Source organism: Pelophylax lessonae (assembly GCF_965119305.1).
Source record: "Pelophylax lessonae genome assembly, chromosome: 10".
Lineage (NCBI taxonomy): Eukaryota > Metazoa > Chordata > Amphibia > Anura > Ranidae > Pelophylax > Pelophylax lessonae.
The window spans coordinates 232552476-232575523 of record NC_138777.1 but is presented as its reverse complement, the minus strand read 5'-3'; the positions used below and the strand labels follow the sequence as shown (position 1 = coordinate 232575523).

The following is a 23048-nucleotide window of genomic DNA, read 5'->3' as shown; positions in this document are numbered from 1 at the left end:
GAGGAGAGGGGAAGGGCCGGGGAGGAGAGGGGAAGGGCCGGGGAGGAGAGGGGAAGGGCCGGGGAGGAGAGGGGAAGGGCCGGGGAGGAGAGGGGAAGGGCCGGGGAGGAGAGGGGAAGGGCCGGGGAGGAGAGGGGAAGGGCCGGGGAGGAGAGGGGAAGGGCCGGGGAGGAGAGGGGAAGGGCCGGGGAGGAGAGGGGAAGGGCCGGGGAGGAGAGGGGAAGGGCCGGGGAGGAGAGGGGAAGGGCCGGGGAGGAGAGGGGAAGGGCCGGGGAGGAGAGGGGAAGGGCCGGGGAGGAGAGGGCCCGCCAGGAAGCCGACACTGCACACCGCCAATCATAGACAGCGTGTATGTATGTGCAGCTGCGGGTTGGAAAATGCCTCACTGTCTATGATTGGCCGTGTGCAGTGAGGGCTTCCTAGACGGCTCCATCCAAACATGCCCGAGCCCCTCACTAGCCACCAGTAATGCTTGTGGTCTTCCTAGGGCAGATCTTTTTCCCATTACGGACTTGCCCTGTTCTATACTGCATCTGTGTAGATGCAACCATCTTGGTAGAGGCAGGGCTTTTCCTTTCTCATGTCAGAGCCTCCAGTAAGAAGGCTGGAGAATAGTTAACAGAACTGCAGTGACATCAACAAATCTCACTCCAAATCTCCTAAGACTAGCAGTCAGACATCCCAAATCACGGATATTCAGCTATGAGGTCGTAGGCACAGAAGTTACTATTTTCCAGGAAGAATTCAGTTCCTGTTCCATTCCAGCCCACAGTCAGCTCTATGGCCAGCCGGTGGAACGGGAGAGCCACAGAAGGCAGCAGGGGATGGACGACGTCCACTCTTAACTGCTTGTAAAAGCAATCCAGTGACTAATTAGCCACTAGGATTGCTTTTACAAGAAAACCGACTGCCAGCTGAAAAACACAATAACTGGGATGATGCCTGCAGCCGCAGGGATAATCCCTGTGTAACCATGCAAAGTCCAACGATGTACCGGCAAGTAGGTAAACACAGTTATCACTTCTGGATGTTCCCTACAACGTTTTCACTTTCTGTGTTCAGATTCACTTTAAGAGATGTCCCCACCCACTGCCTGAGCAAGACCAATAAATCAGTTAGGGAGTCTGGTAAAAGTTGGTTGCTCTGACTGAGCAGCTCTGCACCAAACAGCGGCGGTCTAGCAGGGGGGTACAGCCACAGGAGAGGAGCAATTTTCCTAATGTCCAATCTACTCCAGGTGGAATCTGAACTCACAGTATTTTTGTCAGCCTGCAGATGATACCTCCCTAAAAAAAAGGTTTCTTTTTGCATTTCCTCACTGGTACCTACTTGACTGTGTTATTGAACCTAGTTGAGTTTTTCATGATGGCTGTCAGAGCAAAGCCTCGTGTAACGGATGAGGACATGTTGGAAATCAGAACACTTTCTAGAATATCCAAAACCTCGTCCTCGGTGACCTAGATATAGATAAAATAAATTTAAGCACTGCCATGATTTTCAGGTTTCACCTTTTGCTGTGTGACGCTGTCCTACCTGAATGGGCTCCTCTTCTTCACATTGGCCAGATATTAGCAGGTCTCCATATTCTCCAATGCACCAAGAGGCGACCTGGACCAGCGGCTGCTGTGGGACAACAATTGCATCAAATCTCATATAAAACTGCAGGTGAACAGCACCATCTATTGGACACACTGAATACTACATGTATTAAAGGTATAACCTAAATCAGGGGTCTCCAAACTTTCTAAACAAAGGGCCAGCTTATGGTCCTTCAGACTATAGGATGTTGGTGTCAGTGGGAGGAACAGTGCCCCATCATTGGTACCAGTGGGAGGAATAGTGCCCCATCATTGGTACCAGTGGGAGGAACAGTGCCCCATTAATGGTACCAGTGGGAGGAACAGTGCCCCATTAATGGTACCAGTGGGAGGAATAGTGCCCCATTAATGGTACCAGTGGGAGAAACAGTGCCCCATTAATAGTACCAGTTAGAGGAACAGTGCCCCATCAATGGTACCAGTGAGAGGAACAGTGCCCCATCAATGGTACCAATGGGAGGAACAGTGCCCCATCGTTGGTACCAGTGGGAGGAACAGTGCCCCATCGTTGGTACCAATGGGAGGAACAGTGCCCCATCGTTGGTACCAGTGGGAGGAACAGTGCCCCATCGTTGGTACCAGTGGGAGGAACAGTGCCCCATTGTTGGTACCAGTGGGAGGAACAGTGCCCCATTGTTGGTACCAGTGGGAGGAACAGTGCCCCATCATTGGTGTCAGTGGGAGGAACAGTGCCCCATCATTGGTGTCAGTGGGAGGAATAGTGCCCCATCAATGGTACCAGTGGGAGGAACAGTGCCCCATGTAAAAAGTGGGCCTGACCCCCTCCAACTTTACTGAATAGAATGATGTGCAATGCTCCCCTTGCCTCTTGCGATATGCACCTCAGATATCCCAGGAGGCACCGGGGGCACTGATGTAATTTGCTTAGGCGATTTTAGGAATGGGGGGGTGGGCCAAAAACTTTGCCAAGAAAAAAAGTAAACAAATAAGAAAATCAATCAATCAACAGGCCTGCGGGGGGATTTCAAGAGGATGAAAGTGGATTTCAAGGGTGAAAATTGGCTTTGCACACAGTGGGGCATGCTTTAAAAACATACTGAAATAAAATGGCTTATCAGCTCTAAGGTGAGTACGAAACGATTACTTGTAAGCTCTATTTACCTGGGAGATGTCATCCAGAGTGGCCTTGTAGAGCTTCTGTACAGTATATTCATGCATCTCAGCGCTATTCGTGATCAGTTGAATGAGATTAGGAACGGAGTCATCCCGTACGTAGCTTCCAGCCTAGAAAAAAACCCCACAAAAAACAAAAAAAGGGGAAAATCAGGTGACTGGACTCAAAGCCGAGCAACACAGGCCTTGTAAAATTACTGCCTCTTTCATCCATGTTAATACCTTTAGCAGACAGCCTCCGATCACTGCCCCAAAGGGGTTTTCATTTTAAATCAGTCATAGAGATAAACACCCCATAGCAGGTAGACACCAGGATCAATTCAATAAGCCAGCTAACCTACCAGTATGTTTTGGGGTTGTAGAAGGGTACTGGAGAACCTTTAACGAATTATTTTTTTTTTTTAATCAAACGGGTTTGATTAATCTTTGATGACGCCCATTGTAGGCGGGCGAAACACGTTGACGTACTTCCTGACAGATGAGAACCACACAACATCACTTCCTATACCCCGTGGAACGCACGCCAGCAGCGTACCCGGAAGTGGACGGATTCGTTGTGTTATTGAAATGCGATTTCATGCTATACCTTTGTGAATAGTTTTTATCTATTTTTATTTAATAAATGCTCTACGGGCTTCACTATGTTTGGCTCCTTCGCTTCTTTTTGAGTGCCTGATTGAGGGGGGACTTTACATAGAGGCTGGAGGTCTGTTGGAAAAAGGCTCTGCTGACCCATCCATCCCTACTGGCCATTGATTGGTAAACCACTGCACATTTGAGGCTCAGATATATCTTAAGTCTGGTGAGTGGATCCCCAAAAGGGTCTCTTTGAAAGCACCTTGGCACCTGTGTGGAGAACTTCAAGCACCTTATTCAGCACCTTAGGGCTCTTTCACACGGGCGGTCCGATCAGATCCGCCTGTCAGTTTTTTAGGCGGATCTGATCGGATGCCCCATTCAGCCCTATGGAGCAGCGGATGTCAGCGGTGACATGTCCGCCGACACCCGCTGCCATCCGCATCCGATCCTGTCCGTGAAATCCGGACGGATGGAAACCCTATTTTCCATCTGTCCTGGGGATCGGATCGGATGAGAGCGGACAGGTGGTCCGCTCTCATCCGATTCCCCATAGAGAGCAGCGGGGGCTGTGACACCTCCCTCTCCGCACTGCAAGCGGAGACGGAGCTGTCATCCACCGGTCCCCGCTGAGCAGCACGGATCCGCCTACGGAGGCGGACCGTGTGAAAGAGCCCTTATTTAATTTTAAGTGGACTATATTTTTGGACTGCACATGATTTAGCACTTTGGCACTTATGCACCATTTATTAATTTAATTGCACCTTTGCATATCTATTGATTATTTATATTTATTGTCATTATTGAATGATTTTGGATATTTCAGATTTTGTCACTAGTGCACTTTATTATTTATATTTTGCAATTTGTGAATTACTTTACACACGCCTGGTAGCACTGTTTTAGTATATCTTACATTGAAGTAGAATTGCCACTCCACATGTCCTGTAACAGTTTTCACAGATATAGGATACAGTATAGCAGATAAATCTACATTAGCATCTACCTTGCCAATACATACATTATATGCATCACTTTCGAACCTCATGCAGTATGCGATAGTCAAATAAAACTGCCCTCACAATGCAACCTAATTTAATTTCGGAGAACCATTATGCCTGTGCAGACCTGGTCAGAAACTGCATCTGAACCAGTTCACAGGGGCTAAGACCTGGAGTGTCAAGCCATGGTGCCCATCATTTTTCCATTGCAGTAACAATACTCTACTAGCCTGAAAGAGGGCACGAGTACAGGAAACCCGTGTATATTCTTCCAAGATAATGTCATCAAGGATGCTCAATAGACAGTATTTAGGGTGAAGTGGTACTTTGGTCTGGAATGAAGGGTATTCATAACTTCTGTCCAGTACCGGTGAAGCTCAGGACATCACCACAGGAGATGGACAAGGTCACCTCTGTCCCTCTGACATCTATAACAAACAGGGTCTGCATTAACTCCCATATGGTGGAGCTTAGTAGGAGTATAGTGTACTCTCAAAATTATATAAAGTTGGGATAGTCTCTGAAAGGAAATCATGGAAATTGTTACTACTGCTTGCAAGGCCTCATCCCACTGATCTCCTGATAATGGACCTACATCCTTTCCCTTGTCAAAGAAACTGTAAATAGCGAAAGACACTACAAATGCCATGTGGTGGAGAACCTGGAGATAACTGCACCCAGGACCCCGATGATTCATAAGCAATATTCACTGCTGAGACCCCATAGAGCAACCTGAGCAATTCAGTTATTCCACACAGAGGAGGCAGACATCGCGGGTAGCCGGCAGACATTGCGGGTAGCCGGCAGACATTGCGGGTAGCCGGCAGACATTGCGGGTAGCCGGCAGACATCGCGGGTAGCCGGCAAACATGGCGGGTAGCCCGCAGACATCGCGGGTAGCCCGCAGACATCGCGGGTAGCCCGCAGACATCGCGGGTAGCCGGCAGACATCGCGGGTAGCCGGCAGACATCGCGGGTAGCCGGCAGACATCGCGTCCACCTCACCCGCTGATCCCTCTCTGGCCAATCAGAGTGTGTGCGCGCCCCCAATATCTATTACACGGAGACGTACAGGTATGTCTTTTCGCGTAATAGAGCGACCTGTTATAGTAAAACTACGGCAGCTGGTCAGCAAGTGGTTAAATGCCTTTACAGGTTATCTGTTTAGATTTACAGAGGAGATCTAGCTCTAGAATAAATGATCTAAAATAATTGATCTCACTCTAATGTTCGCAGCGATATCTCACATGTGTGGTTCAAATAGCTTTTACATATGCGTGCGCGACTTGCGTATGTGTTTGCTTCTGTGTGCGAGCACGGAGGAATAGGGGCGCTTTACATTTACTTGTATTTTTACACTGTCTCTTTATTTTTTGTTATCACTTTTATTACCATTACAAGGAATGCAAAAATCCCTTGTAATAGAAATAAGAGCGACGGGTCCTCTTTATGGAGAGATCTGGGGTCAAAAATACCCCAAATCTCTTCTTAACTTTTAAAAGCCTGGACCAGAAGGGACGTCAGATTGTCGCTACAGTCCTCCAAGACCATAGAGTCGATCCGGTCCTTCAGGGCCATAAAGTCGATCAAAGAGATGTTTCCAGCACCATCTCTTGCGGGGGCGTGATGACGTCAGCACAGGCTCCACTCCAAGAGCGGCCCATGCGGCACCACGAGGCTCCCAGGAACTGGGGTGACCACTGGATCTACATTATCCAGCCCGTCGTCTGATCCGGCAGTTGATTGTACATCTCACAGGAAAAGAACAGGAGAAGAACAGGAGAAAAATTGCTGTATAAAAATAAAAAAATGCCAGGACCAGAGATCCCAGCAAGGAACTAGGTCCTGACTAGGCAGAAAAAAAAACTCTAAATGGCTCTAACGCTGCCATGTGGTCTCAGTTCCTTACAGAGCAGAGTAGCTGGAACTGCTATGCCTGCCCCCTCCTTGTGCCCATTCACTGAAGCCTTTGTATTATGTGACTTCATGCACAAATGAGATGGGATGTCCATATACAGTATTCTAAGACCCGGAATGTTGTCAGTTTATTGAAGATCAGCACAGAAAATCAGCCGATGGATCACTCAGTAATCATCATTCAACAATCCCAGGGCCTATGCATGAAGCAGAATTAAAGTGGGGATACCAGCTCCCCCTCTGGCCAATCAGAGTGTGTGCGCGCCCCAAATATCTATTACACGGAGACGTACAGGTATGTCTTTTCGCGTAATAGAGCGACCTGTTATAGTAAAACTACGGCAGCTGGTCAGCAAGTGGTTAAATGCCTTTACAGGTTATCTGTTTAGATTCACAGAGGAGATCTAGCTCTAGAATAAATGATCTAAAATAATTGATCTCACTCTAATGTTCGCAGCGATATCTCACATGTGTGGTTCAAATAGCTTTTACATATGCGTGCGCGACTTGCGTATGTGTTTGCTTCTGTGTGCGAGCACGGAGGAATAGGGGCGCTTTACATTTACTTGTATTTTTACACTGTCTCTTTATTTTTTGTTATCACTTTTATTACCATTACAAGGAATGCAAAAATCCCTTGTAATAGAAATAAGAACGACAGGTCCTCTTTATGGAGAGATCTGGGGTCAAAAATACCCCAAATCTCTTCTTAACTTTTAAAAGCCTGGACCAGAAGGGACGTCAGATTGTCGCTACAGTCCTCCAAGACCATAGAGTCGATCCGGTCCTTCAGGGCCATAAAGTCGATCAAAGAGATGTTTTCAGCACCATCTCTTGCGGGCGTGATGACGTCAGCACAGGCTCCACTCCAACGCGTTTCATCAAATGGGACGTTCAAGAGTTAGCGGAGAGTCTACATGAGTGCCCCCATAGCAAGCGACTTGCTATGAGGGCACACAGCAGGGGGGAGAAGCACAAAATGCCAGCAGGGGACCAAGGATAAGAGTCGGGGCTGCTCTGTGCAATTCCATTGCACAGAGCAGGTGTTATTAAAAAAAAAAAAAAAAAAAAAAAAAAAAAAAGCATTTAGAATCACTTCTATACAGCTAAAATAATGACTGCATTATACTTTATGCAAATTACCTGATACTTACCGTAGTGAGGACTCTCATTATTGTGTCTATGTGCCACCGCTTGGATGGTGCGTACCTGAAAACAGGTAAAATAAAACAGGCAGAATGAGTTTTATCGCAGACTTAATGCTTCAGACGTGTACATTGCTCTATGTGGCTCTGCAGAGTGACAATCGCTGACAGCGCTGTGGCTCTGTGGGAAGAGACGTACTTTTCTGCTGCTAAGAAGATGCCGGAGGCACAGTCTGCTTTAAATTCTGGTTCACAAGAGTCCAAGAAGTAAAGTAACTCCTTCATCATTCCACGGATGTTGTTGCCATTCACCAGTGCAAAACTCAGCTCCATAGCTCGCCTGGAATGAGAAGGGTTTAAAGAACACTGTGTAAGAGTGCAAGTCCGAAAGCTGAAAATTTGAAAATGTCCCTTTCAGTGGGGCTTCCCCCTGCACTGCAAGGGTTAAAGCTGAATTACAAAAATGGAGTTATTTTGCAAAAACAGCAGGCATGCCATGAGCCACCTGCCACCTCGTAGAATTTTTTCCATTATTCACATCTGACAGATTTATTGTGCTCCATGAAGATAACTACTGGAGCTCTAATGCTGCCATGTGGTCTCAGTTCCTTACAGAGCAGAGTAGCTGGAACTGCTATGCCTGCCCCCTCCTTGTGCCCATTCACTGAAGCCTTTGTATTATGTGACTTCATGCACAAATGAGATGGGCTGTCCATATACAGTATTCTAAGACCCGGAATGTTGTCAGTTTATTGAAGATCAGCACAGAAAATCAGCCGATGGATCACTCAGTAATCATCATTCAACAATCCCAGGGCCTATGCATGAAACAAAATTAAAGTGGGGATACCAGCTACCGACAGAAAGCTTCAAAAAGGAGTACTGGACACAGGGATTGATTTACAAAAGGCAAATAGACTGGGCACTTTACAAATAAAAAGCTATCAGTGCAAAGAAAAAACACTTAGCAGAAATAAAATGTAAGAAAAGGCTGAGACTGTAGCCCCAGCACAGGGAAGCCTATCTTACTCCTAACTAGGCAAAAGACAAACTTAATTGGGAAAGAGGCTAGCCGGGGGTATTGGACAAGAGGGACAGCCCCCTGTAGGTGTGTCTATGGAAAGTTTGTGTTTTTAACAAAATCTTCTGCCTAGCTTACTCCTGTGGATAAGAGGTCAATACCCATAAGTGAAGATTGTATGAGTGGGCGGCGACTGTCAGAGGACGTAAGAGAAATGGGATTTTTAACTTACCGTAAAATCCATTTCTCTGATGTTCATTGACGGACACAGCACCCACCCCTCTGTGGAGTTGTACTTTCTCGGACACCGCTTGTAACAAAACGGAGAACCTATAGCAGTGAGAGGGAGTACACCCCCTGGGACTGCCCATAGGCACAGCCAGACTTTTTCTGCCTAGTGTCCTACTCCTGTAGGGGGCATTAGAACCCAATGGTTAAGAGTTTTAGGAGCTGTGTCCGTCGATTAACGAAACAGAAATGCTGTTTTTTTTTTTTTTTTCCCTTTTGCAAATTGAAGCTTCATCTCATTTATGAAGCTCTGGAGCAGCTGCACTTGCAGAGTGCACAGTCTATTTGCCTTTAATAAATCAACCCCACCCCTTACTTAGCAAGGTACATTCATTGATTAACGTTCCCTCACCACTGCAGGAGTCCACCATAGCAAGCGAGGCGGATTAAAATTCAGCAAGTTTAGCATAAACTGGATGAATTTCGATACATCTATGGGCAGGCTGGTTGTACTGAAGTCAATCTATCGATTAACTTCAGTACAACCAGCCTGTCAAATTTTTATTTTTTTGTTCAATAACTACCGGCGCTTATAGACAGCAGCAGTGATCACTGTATTCTGATGGCGGAGAAACTACCGCTGTCAGAAAATAATAGCGCAGCGGTAGGGATTCACTCATCAGCACTGACTGTGTTGATGGGGGAAACCAGCAATTTTCTTTCCTTCACCCAAAAATGCATAATATATAGCCAATACTTACCCTGGTGGATAACACCCCTGCCCAACCTCTCACCCTGGTGACTGCCCACTCAGGCCTAACCACTGTCACATGGGGTAGGTCATGTGCTCCTCCATAACAGGAAGCCCTGCTCCTTTACAGCAACAGGGCAAAAGCTCTGATGGAGCAGGAGTGTGAGAGATTAAGAGCATGGACGGGTGAGTATACCTTGCTGGGGGGGGGCTTATCAGGAGACACTGTCACTTTGCCCTGAACATTTGAATGAGCAAAATGACACGGCCTCCTCTAAAATACTGTCACTTAAAAAAAAAGCCTCTTAAAGAGGCTACTAACTCTTTACGAACAAACCAAACTTTACCTCTTTATTGAGACATCCAAATCCTTTAGACAATCCACGATGGTGCTGCGGTGCCTCTGTACTGCATTGTGGTCAGTCTGTACAGTTTTGAGTAGGGACGTTAAAGCCACATATCTGAAAAAAAATTACAAATCTGCTGTTACTGGGAGCCCACAGGACATCACAGACTCAAACAACAAAGTAGTATTCAGGCCTACACAGGGCTTACCTAATATTCTTGTCATTATTTAATAAAAATCGTCCTAGGATATTAATAGCTAGAACCTGTTAGGAATAAGAGAGAAAGTAAACTGATGAATACACAAGTGAGGATATTAACAAGCAGACACAAAGCAGAGGAACTAGCATTATTATTATACAGGATTGACAGAGCGCCAACAGTTTACACGGCCCTTTACAGGAAAAAGGGGGACAGTGCAATTACAATACAGTTCAATACAAAAGGAAAAGGAAGCCCCCTGCTCATGGAGCTTACAATCTTAATGTTGGGGGGGGTACAGAAGCTAATGGCTGCATGGGATAATCTGATGGAGGGGACTCCAGTACAGTTCTTAGGAAGAGGTGGGGTAGGCTTCCCTGAATAAGGATCGCCTAAAGGTGGACAGGGTAGGAACTGACTGGACATACTGGGGCAGGGAGTTCCAGAGGATGGGAGAGGCTCTGGAGAAGTCCTGTAGGCGAGCATAGGAGGAGGTAACAAGGGAGCTATAGAGCAGGAGGTCCTGGGAGGAGCAGAGAGGACGATTTGGGTGATCTCTGCAGATGAGGTTGGTGATGTAGATGAGGCAATGTTGTGGATGGCCTTGTATGTTTTGGTTAGTATTTTGGGGGTGGGGTAGCGGAAGTGAGTGGAGAAATTGTCAGAGTGGGGGCAGCAGTCACGGATCGGTTAGTAAGGTGCATTAGTCTGGCAGAAGTATGAAGAAAGTTTTTCGTACATGCTGCTAAACAGATTATTATAGTGCTTATGATTTAACCACATAACGACCGCCCACCGCAGTTTTACTGCGGCAGGCAGCAGCTCCTGGACAAAGCGACGTTATACTACGTCACTCGCTCAGGAGGCTCGTAAGCTGGGGAGCCAGTGAGTGTGACAAGCGGCTCCGATGGCCGCCGGCCACTCGCGATCTCACGCTGCTGAGAGAGAAGGACAGACGGCTGATGTAAACACAGCCACCAGTCCTTCTCCCTGAAGTGATCACAGAGGCTATGCGATCCTGCTATATAGGATCGCATGTCTCTGTGATTACTTCACAAGCCACGCCCCTAGAGACACATTTAACCCCTTGATTACACATACTGTTAACCCCTTCCCTGCCAGTGTAATTTTTACAGTAACAGTACATATTTTTAGCACTGATTACTGTATAATGTCACTGGTACCCCCAAAAGTGTAAAAATGTCAGTCAGGGGTTCGATCTGTCCCCCGCAATGTCGCAGTGCTGCAAACAAAATCGCAGATCGCCGCCATTACTAGTTAAAAAAAAAAAAAAGACATAAATCTTTCCTGTAGTTAGAAAACGCAATAACTTTTGCGCAAACCAATCAAAATAAGCTTATTGCAATATTTTTTTACCAAAAATATGTAGCAGAAAACAAATTGGCCTAAAATGTTAAAAAATTTTGATTTTTACATTTTTTTTTGAGAATTTCATATAAAAGAATGTGAAAAATATTATTTTTTCAAAATTGACGATCTTTTTTTGTTTACAGTTCAAAAAAAAAAAAAAAAATGTTCTACCTTTTTTCACAGCGCCGCTCGGCCGTCACGTGACTCCCAACTTCCTCCCCAGCTGACGTCAGAGGAAGTTTTTTGCCACCACCCCCCTGGAGATGTCAGACGGGGAGAGAAGAGAGCTGGGAGTCACGTGATCGCCGATAGGAGCTGTGAAAACAAGTAGAAATCTGCCTTTTGTTAATAAAGCACAGGCACTAGGATACAGTTTGTAATCTAACAGGGAATATCGGATTGCCTCTCGGGGGATCAGGAAGTATTTTTTTCCCCCCGCTGTAGTAAATTGGATCATGCTTTGCTGGGGTTTTTTTCGCCTTCCTCTGGATCAACTGCGGGTATAGGATTGTGTATATGGGATTGTATGGTTGGGGAGGGTATAGGATTGTGTATATGGGATTGTATGGCTGGGGCGGGTATAGGATTGTGTATATGGGATTGTATGGTTGGGGCGGGTATAGGATTGTGTATATGGGTTTGTATGGTTGGGGCAGGTATAGGATTGTGTATATGGGATTGTATGGTTGGGACGGGTATAGGATTGTGTATATGGGATTGTATGGTTGGGTTTTCTTTACCGTTTTTTTTTTTTTGGTTGAGCCGGATGGACTTGTGTCTTTTATCAACCTGACTAAGGATCCTTTCACACGACGGCTCCGATCAGATCCGCCTGTCAGTTTTTTAGGCGGATCTGATCGGATGCTCCATGCATTCCTACGGGGCAGCGGATGTCAGCGGAGACATGTCCGCTGACACCTGCTGCCATCCGCATCTGATCCTGTCCGTGAAATCCGGACGGATGAAAACCCTATTTTCCATCTCTCCAGCGGATCGGATAGGATCGTATGAGATTGGACAGGCGGTCTGCTCTCATCTGATTCCCCCATAAAGATGCATGGGGCTCTGACACCTCCCTGCTCAGCAGGGATCTGTGTTTACGATCCCCTGCTGAGCAGCACGAAACCGCCTACGGAGGCGGACCATGTGCAAGGACCCTAACTATGTAACAGAGGGAATGATGTAAAGATCACATTGTGGCTTAACAAAAAAAAAAAAAGCAGTTATGTAAGAGTTGAAATAACCGTAGCGTGAGATGTAGAGCGGTAGAAAAGGAAAGTACTGTACATAACATGAGATGAGGAAACAGGAAAGGAAAACCATGGCTCTGAGGAAGAGCAGAGAAAGGGAGGTCACTGGTAATTAGCTTTCCAAGGCACACACCCGCAGGCCACTTTCTGACTTTATGTCCATGATTGTTAAAACCGTTTCATACAAGATGGCGTTACCAACGTTTTTGCTGGTCTCTGTGTTTGTAGCAACCTGGAAAAGAAAGAAATAAAAAAAATGTAACATAGGTCAGACAATTCCTGTATCTCAGGTTACCATAAAACATATTTAACCCATTCAATGTAGACAACCTCAGAAGGGATTACAGCAGCAGGCTGTAACAAAGTTCTGGGATAGCAAAGTCTATGGGTGCAATACAAAGTCTATGGGTGCAACGTGCAGAGACTGCCAGAGCCAAAGGGGATTTATATACCGGTTTATGGAGGTAGGTAAGAAGCTGGGATGTAGGGTGTTAACCCAAAAAAAGGGGTAGGAGGGTTGCTTTAGATCAGGGGTCTTCAAACTATGGCCCTCCAGTTGTTCAGTGACTACAATTCCCATCATGTCTAGTCAGGTCTGTGAATGTCAGAGTATTACAATGCCTCATGGGACGTGTAGTTCTGCAACAGCTGGATAGTTTGAAGATCCCTGCTTTGGAGGATTTCATTGTAAATATACAGAAAATGGGCTCACAGAAAACGCACTTTAACCTCTTTAGCGACGGAAGGTTTACCCCCCTTCACGACCAGGCCATTTTTTTGCATTATTTTAACTGACAATTGTGCAACGCAGTACACAAATAAAGTTGATGTCCTTATTTCCCCACAAATAGAGTTTTCTTTTGATGGTATTTGATCACCTCTTTGTTTTTGTGCTATAAACAAAAAAAGGCCGACAATTTTGAAAAAAAAAAAAAATTATATAATAATATATATATATATATATATATATATATATATATACATACACACACACACACATTTTACTTTCTGCTATAAAACACATCCAATAAAAAAAAAATATTAAAGGAAATCAAATCTCTTCATAAATTTAGGCCAATTTGTATTCTGCTACATATTTTTGGTAACATTTTTTGTACTAGTAATGGCGGCGATCAGTGACTTATAGCAGGACTTTGACATTGCGGTGGACAAATCGGATACTGAGCGACACATAAGTGTTAACATCAGAGGCAATCAAAGGGTTTTTAACTGTTTAACCGCATGCCGACTGCTCACAGTATATTTACTGCGGCAGTCAGCCCCTCACAGGCAGAGCGACGTAGGTCTACGTCGCTAGCCTGTGAGGGCTCTAGGGAGCGAGCGCGCACCGCCGGAGGAGCGCTTCCGCGCGGTCACGGACCCCCGCGCGTGACCGGTGGACCCGATCAGCCACCGGTCACTCGTGATCGCCGGTGGAGAGGGAGAAAGGCAGGCGGCTAATGTAAACAAGCTGCCTGTCATTCTCCCCTGTGTAAGAATAATGATCATACGGTTCTACAATGTAGGACCGTTGATCACTGTTCCTACACCTCAAGCCACAGCCAATCACAGTTAGAATCACGCCCCTAGGGACACACATAGCCCCCCCCTCTCAAAAAAGTTAACCCCTTCACTGCCAGTGTAATTTTACAGTAACAGTGCATATGTATAGCACTGATTACTGTAGAAATGTCACTGGTACCCCCAAAAGTATCAAAAATGTCAGTCAAGGGTCCGATCTGTTGGCCGCAATGTCGCAGTACCGCAAAAAAAAAAAAAAAATCGCAGATCGCCGCCATTACGCGTTAACAAAAAAAAAAAGACAAAAATCTTTCCCTTTGTTAGTAAACGCGATAACTTTTGCGCAAACCAATCAAAATACGCTTTTTGCGATTTTCTTTACCAAACATATGTAGCATAAAACAAATTGGCCGAAAATGTTAAAAAATTTTGATTTTTACATTTTTTTGGGGGGGAATTTCATATAAAAAAAATGTGAAAAATATTGTTATTTTTGCAAAATTGACGCTCTTTTTTTGTTTATAGCGCATGATCAAAAAATCGCACAGGTGATCAAATACCACTAAAAGAAAGCTCTGTTTGTGGGAAAAAAAAAGGGCGTCAAATTCGTTTAGGTACAGCGTCGCACGACCGCGCAATTGTCCGTTAAAATCACGCAGTGCCGAATCGCAAAATAGGCCCTGGTCAGGAAGGGGGTAAAATCTTCCGGGGCTTAAGTGGTTAATGGTACCTTAGACAAAAAAAAAAAAAGCATTTAACCCTTTCAGTGCAGGGGGATGCCCCACTGCAAGGGCAGTTTTGTAATTTCCCCAGCACTCAAGATTTAACCTCCTGGCCGCCGGCAGATTTACCCACTTCATGACCAGGCCATTTTTTGCTTTTTGGCACTGCACTACTTTTGCAGGTCATGCAACGCTGTACACAAATGAAATGTATATTATTTTTTTCTCCCACAAATAGAGCTTTCTTTTGGTGGTATTTGATCACCACTGATTTTTCATATTTTTTGCGACATAGAACCGACAATTTTGAAAAAAATAAATAAAAAAAAAATAATATTTTTTACTGTCTGCTATAAAACATATCCAATAAAACAAAAAAACAAAGTTCTTCATAAAATGTAGGCCAATATGTATTCTGCAACATTTTTGGTAAAAAAAAAAAAAAAAAAACCCACAATAAGTATATATGGATTGGCTGCACTAAAGTTATAGCGTCTACAAACTGTTATATGTACTAGTAATGGTGGCGATGAGCAACTTATAGCGGGACTGCGATAGTATGGCGGGCAATCTGAGACTGGCACTTTTAACACTTTGTGGTAATCAGTCTGAGTGCTAAAAATATACACTGTCACTGTACTGACACTGGCTGGGAAGGGGTTAAACATCTAGAGCGTTTAAAGTGTTAAATGTGCGCCTAACCAGTGTTCGTGTTTACTGTGAGGTTCTTTGACTAAGGGATGTGCTTTGCAGGGAAACAAAATCCTGCACATCCACACTGACAGGACAGAGCTCTGTATTGTTTACATTGACAGAGCTCTATCCTGGCTTCCTCCCCACTGATAAGCAGATGCCAGCGCATATCCATTGGCCGACACCCGTTGATCCGCTTGTGCTGCGACTAATAACAGCAAAGCCAGAGCGTGCACGCCCTACCTGGAAAAGCAGAATCATGTATGTATGTATGTATGTATGTATGTATGTATGTATGTATGTATGTATGTATGTGTATGTATATATATATATATATATATATATATATATATATATATATATATATATATATATGCATTAGGGATCAACCAATATAGTTTTTTCATTGACGATACCGATATTTTGGTCATCGTGTATTAGTATGGGTCGATATTTTCGTCCATTTACAAAAAAAAAAATTATTTTTTTTTACTTGACATGTACTGTTGTGAAGGGATCTGGGGGGTCTAAAAGACCCCAAACCCCTCCTCTGCACTTAAAAGTAGGGATAGACCGATTATCGGCAAGGCTGATATATCAAAGGCCGATATGCACTTTCCCCAAATATATCGGTATCGGCCCCGGAACTGGCCGATATTTTTGTGACGTCATTCTGCCTTCTTAGGCTGCCTCCCCCGCCTTGGACAGCCTCATCTGGAGTCGGGACTAGTCTCGCAGGAGTGTATCACAGCCATACACCCACAGCAGCCCGGTGCCAGCCAGTCACCCACATCCACAGGTCCTGTACCAGCCAGCCAGCCACAGGCCCTGTACCAGTCAGCCACCCACAGCCCCTGTGCCAGCTAGCCACCCACCACAGCGTGCCAGCCACCCACAGACAGGGTGCCAGACAGCCAGCCACCCACAGACAGGGTGCCAGACAGCCAGCCACCCACAGACAGGGTGCCAGACAGCCAGCCACCCACAGGCCCTGTACGAGCCAGACACAGGCACTGTACCAGCCAGCCACCCAGAGCCCCTGTGCCAGCCACCCACCCACCGCAGGGTGCCAACCAGCCACACACCACAATGTGCCAGCCAGCCACCACGGGGTGCCAGCAAGCCAGTCACCCACCACAGGGTGCCAGCAAGCCAGCCAGCCACCACAGGGTGCCAGCAAGCCAGCCAGCCACCACAGGGTGCCAGCAAGCCATTAAGCGTTAAACAAAAATTAACATGTTCAATACCAGATGTCTCAAAAATTGTGTTTATTTTTCAAAACTTTAAATGTACAAAATATCGGCCGATACCGATATGTTGTGACCAAAACATCAGTATCGGCCCCGAAAAAAACATATCGGTCTAACCCATACTTAAAAGCATTCAAAACAGGAAGTTTGGCTGTTTTGAATGCTGTCATTTTTTTAATCTGGCGCCGAGTACCCGGAAGTGATGTCATGACATCACTTCCGGGTTTTTTCATGGAGACCCGATCAGAGCCGAATGCAGCTTTGATCGGGTCTTCGGCGGCCGTGCAGACTGGTTGCCCGAGTCTCCCGGTAGGACAGGAGACCCAGGCGAGCCGCGGGAGGGGGGGGGGACGTCCCCTCCCACTCATTGTAATGACAGCCGAGTGGTTTCTCAGCCGCATCAGTTGTCATTACAAGACAGCCGACCCTCGGCTATGGACGCCGGTAGGTACGGGGGTGATGCCTCTAGCTGCAGGCATCACTCCGGTACAAGCACTTTCCCGAAATATCGGTAATATCGGCCACCTTGATTTCGATGTATCGGGGAAAGTGCAAATCAGCCCTCGATCTAGCGGGAAAATGCATATCGGCCCTCAATAGATCGGCTTTGCCGATAATCGGTCGATCCCTAATGTGTATATGTGTGTGTGTTTCTGTGCAGCCAGCCCTCGCTGTAGCAGTAAAACTACAGTGGGCGGTCAGGAAGTGGTTAAATAATATGCATATTAAAGTCCATAACAACACAACCTCACAGAACAAAGCGGCTCATTGCAGTATGTACAACCGCTCACCTAACCAGCACTTCAGTATGACCCTACTGCATATTACCATTCATGCAGAGCACTTTCACCCACCTAACAATACCCACCTGTGCCAAAATATCATTCATGGCTTCACTGGAGTCATCGTCATTTCTGCCGAGAATTCGAAGAAGCCTTAATATCCGCACCTAGTAAAGCAAACCCAAAAAATCCAGTTACTCAAATGCCCCCCCATTATGACTGCCCAAACCACATCTAGTATCTAGTCCAGTAAGGCAGCATCATCGGCTGATACTCGCCTGCAGAAAGGGGTCACTGATTCCGGACACGTCGTGTTCTGGTGAATATCCGGACATAATTAGATTTTTAAGAATACGAACTAGCTGAGGAACAAGCTGTAGAGAAAGATAACAGAACACCACGTAATTTAAATAGGTAAACTTTTAGTCATTGTTTTAAATAAATATATATAACATTTTATTATAAAAACCTATACCAGCACTACAGCAAGTTTTAGAACCCTGAATACACAGATTACCTCGTATGAACAGATTTTAAAACATCAACGCCTACTTCTAATTTAGTTTTACAATTGTAACCATAAGGCAAGAAGCTTTGGTGCCACTCCGGGTCTCCGCTTCAATAAGCGCCGGTGGAAGGGTGCTGGCGTGGATGGAGCCTGTCCTGGCTCGATGTGCATGCCATCTATAAAAAAAAAGCCTAAAGGCCCAAAAAAGATCTCAGGTATCAAAGTAAAAGCAGCCTCAGTTCAGCTCCATCGAGGTCACGCTCCCTTTCCGGACGCGTTTCGCCCTGCCCACAGGGCTTAGTCATGGAGTCCTCAATGCGTCAATTGAGTTGTGGTCACGATGGTGTTGGGCTGAAGCCCACTTTACTTGCTTGATACCTTGGATCTTGTAGGGGCGCAGCGTTTGGGCTTTTCTTCTTGGTTTTACAATAGTTATTGCTGCTGATTTCCTGCATCCCATTATTCTGAATTCTACTGGGGTTTGTATTAACACAGATGAAGCTTAAGGTCTTCTTGGCAATTGAAATTCACTCATATGGACCAGAGTATGCAGCAACATTGCCAAGAGTTGTGAAATTTGGCAAAAAAGCATAACAATTTTAGAAATGGTGACCAATGTGGTCACGTGGTTGGTCATCATTTTTAGAAACAATATCTAAAAGTGAAGACTGCAGTTGCACGGACACATCTGACATGCGGGCAGGAGTGGATACAGACACGTTGTGCTTTCGGATCTGTGCGTCCCTTCTGTCTGCACATCAGATTTTGATATGCGACTGTCCGTGCAGCTGCTGTGTCAGCATCCACTTGTATAGGCTGCCTGCATGCAACTCTGAGGTGGATTTACACGCAGCAGACTGCGACTCGGGTCGAAAGACTGGCCTGGTCGCCTGTCTGTATCGCCCTTAATATCCAAATGTTTGTCAGGAGCGCAATAAAATAGATACCCGACCTAGGGTCCAGTGACAACTGGCTTTATTCAAAGTCAAAATTGATTATAACACACAATATTCAGCAACAGTATAATTATGGCACAAAAACTTTACTTTTTATCATTGGCCAACCTTGAACTCTAGTCACGTGACTTCATCCAGGGGCAAAAAATGTATTTTTTTCTGTTCCGGTCAGGGCCTGGAGCGACAATGTTCTTGCAGGCGGAGGTGCCTATTCTTAAACAACTGATGCACTTTGGCCAATGATAAAAGGTAAAGCTTTGGTGACAAAATTTTACTGTTGCGGAATATTGTTTTATAATCAATTTTGACTTTGCACAAAGCCAGTTGTCACTGGATCTCAGGTCAGGTATCTATTTTACTGCGCTCCTGCCAAACATTTTGAAATTAAGGTCTGATTCAGACAGGTGACCAGGCCAAACCTCCAATTTGAGCCGCAGTCTGCTGCATGTGAATCCACCTCAGAGCTGCATGCAGGGTGCCCACACAAGTGGATGCCGACGTAGCAGCTGCATATACAGTCACATATAAAAATCTGACATGCAGACAAGAGTGGGTGCACAGATCTGAATGCACATTGTGCACCCGCTCCTGCCCACATATCAGATTTGGACATGAGACTGTGTCTGTGCAACAGCTGCAATCACTAGTATGGGCTGCCTGCATGCGGCTCTGAGGTGGATTTGCATGCAGCAGCTCAGACCAGAGGACAGATCTGATCGCCTGCCTAGATAAGCCCTTAAAATGGTTCAGCATTAAAGGGGTTGTAAAGGCAGAAGGTTATCTTAATGCATTCATGCATTCTAATGCAACCGCTGAGCAGGTGGATGGCAGCTCCCTCTCCGCGCAGAGATGGAGCAGTCAGATCCCCGCTGTTCTCTATGGAGGAATCGGATGAGAACGGGCGGCCTGTCCGTTCTCATCCGATCCGATGGACAGATGGAAAAACTGAATTTTTGTAAAATCTTACCGTAAAATTCCTTTCTCTGAGTCCTCCGACAGTTGCCGCCCAATCACACAGTCTTCACCTAGCTACTCCTGTGGAGAGGAATTCAATACTCATTGGTGAAGACTGTATGAGTGGGCGGCGACTGTCGGAGGACGGATGGAAAAAATGGATTTTTGTAAGATCTTACCGTAAAATCCTTTTCTCTTAAGCTCATTGACAGACGCAGTCCTCCTGTAGAGGGCAGCATAACCCGAGTTGATATGAATCAAGGAGGACTGCGTCTGTCAATGAGCGACAGAGAAAAATGGATTTTTGTAAGATCTTACCGTAAAATCCTTTTCTCTTAAGCTCACTGACAGACGCAGTCCTCCTTGATTCATATCAACTCGGGTTATGCTGCCCTCTACAGGAGGACTGCGTCTGTCAATGAGCGACAGAGAAATAAGGTTTCCATCTGTCCGGATTTCACGGACAGGATCGGAATCGGATAGCAGGGGGTGTCAGTGGACATGTCTCCGCTGACATCCCCTGCGCAATAGGTATGTATGGAGGATCCGATCAGGTGCGCCTAAAAAACTAACAGGCGGATCTGATCGGATCGTTCGTGTGAAAGGGGCCGAAGGTAAAAAGCCTTCAGAATGTGGTTCCCCTCAGCCCCCCCTTATACTGTGCACAAGAGTATCTGCTCTCCTGGCACTCTCCCTCCTCATTGGCTCAGATACCGCAGTGGGGCCACTGGCTCCTGCTGATGGTAATCACAGCCAGTGAGGCGGGAGAAGGGGGAGGAGCCGAGCCGCTGTGTTCTGGGTCTTATGGACACATAGAGCCAGCTTGGGAGCCACAACAGGTTCCATAGCAAGCAGCTTGCCATGGGGGCACTCAGCAGGAGGGGGGAATCAAGGCTGCTCTGTGAAAAACCATTAAAAAAAGCAGGTAGGTAAAACCTATTTAAAAAAAAAAAAAAAAACATCCTTTACAATCACTTTAAATGTTCTCTTAAAAATAAAACCTATTAAATCAACAGCACATTCAGAAAGGAATTTTGTTCTGGTAACAAGTAAACACCAACATTTAGAAAAGGAAATCTAGTGAGTCTTACCTTCTCATTCTAATATACAGCAGGATCCCAAGCAGACAGAGAGGAAAAGACAGGAAGCAGGTGTTAGGATGGCTGATCAGAACATGGACACGCTGCTCCAATATGGAGGACTGCATACATATCAGACAAAGACCTACCTATCGCTGACTCACACCCACAAACCCCCCCAGAAATCTGCAACACTTAGAGAGGCTCTGCTTCCTGGGAAATACCAAATTCAGGATTTAGGGGAGATTCAAAGTGTATGTGAACCCTAAAAGAAAAACTGCTTGAACTGCTTAAAGTCCATGCACTTCTGCATATAAAATATTGTGTGGCACCCCATCCAATTAATGAGTGTAGAAAAAAATAGAAAAGTGTGTAGGACTTGCAGCGCTGCCCATATTTTTTGTATTTATTTTTAAGGTTATATATTCACCTTTCTGTGCTAGCGGCTGGGGCCTTATAGCTCTCATTTAACACGTTTTAGGACTTTAAAGGTAGCCACCATAAATCCCATACGGAAAAACCAGACATCTATAAAAAGCAGAACATTTCCATACACTTCTGCAATGACACCGATTATAACCGCGTTCAGCTGTTTTTTTTTTTTTCCTAATTTAAGATACTGCCAGATACTGTGACTTCCGAATTATTGTTGACAACATTCTCTGACGGCACTGCATACAGTGGCAGCGTTGTCACACTTGTATGCGCACGGTCAAAAAAGGGATTGGAAATGGGCTTATAATGCATATGGCTGCTAGGCATAGGCATGCGGGGTGTGCCTGGGCACGTCCTAATCATCCTGTGTGGCACAGATTCCTTCCCCTACCCTCGCTGCCTGGCCAGTTGTTTACCCCTCTGTTCCTGAATGAACACAGTTCATGAGTGAGTGATCAGTAACGATCGGTCCTGTGTCCAATCATAACTGAAAGTGGGTCTAAGGGCTCTTTCACACAGGCGGACCTCGTTCAGATCCGCCTGTCTGTTTTTTTGCCGGATCTGAACGGTCCCCCCATGCATCTCTATGGGGCATCGGGTGTCAGCAGAGACATGTCCGATCCGATCCTTCAAATCTGGACGGATGGAAACCCTATTTTCCATCCGTCCAGCGGATCGGATCGGATGAGAATGGACCAACGGTCTGTTCCCATCTGATTCCCCCATAGAGATGTATGGGGAACTGACAGCTGTGTCTCTGCACACAGCGCGGAAACACAGCTGTCATCCGCCTGCTCAGCGGGAGATCGATCCACCTCTGAGATAAACGGAGTCCATCCGACGGACACACAGTGTAAAAGGGGCCTAAAGCCTCGAGCTGCTTACCCTATGTATCCGTTTTATGCTTTTTATCAAAACTGCTCTTGGTGTCTGCTCTCATTTTAAATATTCACAAGATATTTCAGTGGCTGTCCAGTATACCTACATTATAAATTTTGTTGTTTTCCACATTTGATACACCTTATTAAAAGGGATTCCCAAACTATGGCCCTCCAGTTGTTGAGGAACTACAATTCCCATCATGCCTTGTCATGTATGTGAATGTCAGAGTTTTACGCCTCATAGGATGTGTAGTTTTGCAACAGCTGCAGGGCCATAGTTTTGGAATCCCTGCCCTAATGCAATTTATTCTTACCCGAGCCTGATCCGATCCAGCGATGTGCACAAGAGCAGCGGCTCTCGCTGCTGTCTACCTCCTCATTGGGCAGATTGATAGTAGTTGCAGCCATTGGCTCCCGCTGCTGTCAATCAATAGGCCATGACGAGGGAGCAGGGGGTGGGGCTGAGTTGTCCGGTCTGTGTCAATAGACGCAGACTGGGCAGCTTGGGAGTGGGTGCCCACAGAGAAAGTGGCACTCATGAAGAGGAGGGGCCTTGAGGGCAAGCGGGGGAACCCAGAAATGGATAATTAGGGATGCTCTGTGCACAACAGAGTGGCCCGTGTGGCACCACGAGGCTCCCAGGGATCCAGGACTGGGGGGTGCCAATGGATCTACATTATACAGCCCGTCTCCCGATCTGGCAGTTGATTGTTCATCTCAAAGGCAAAG

The 23048-nt window shown here is 46.0% G+C and overlaps 1 protein-coding gene across 3 annotated transcripts in view; it reads right to left on the bottom strand.

Annotated features, from left to right (window-relative positions):
- AP1G1 (adaptor related protein complex 1 subunit gamma 1) overlaps nt 1-23048 on the bottom strand; it is a 116426-nt gene that overhangs the window by 21544 nt on the left and 71834 nt on the right. For all 3 annotated transcript variants that reach the window (XM_082269682.1, XM_082269684.1, XM_082269683.1), the window contains exons 7-16: nt 17785-17880; nt 17593-17673; nt 12672-12770; nt 9927-9982; nt 9719-9832; nt 7571-7711; nt 7381-7435; nt 2721-2843; nt 1534-1623; nt 1330-1457 (exon numbers count right to left, since the gene is read on the bottom strand). In XM_082269682.1, the coding sequence (XP_082125808.1) occupies nt 1330-1457; nt 1534-1623; nt 2721-2843; nt 7381-7435; nt 7571-7711; nt 9719-9832; nt 9927-9982; nt 12672-12770; nt 17593-17673; nt 17785-17880 (983 nt within the window). The remainder of the gene's footprint in view (nt 1-1329; nt 1458-1533; nt 1624-2720; nt 2844-7380; nt 7436-7570; nt 7712-9718; nt 9833-9926; nt 9983-12671; nt 12771-17592; nt 17674-17784; nt 17881-23048) is intronic.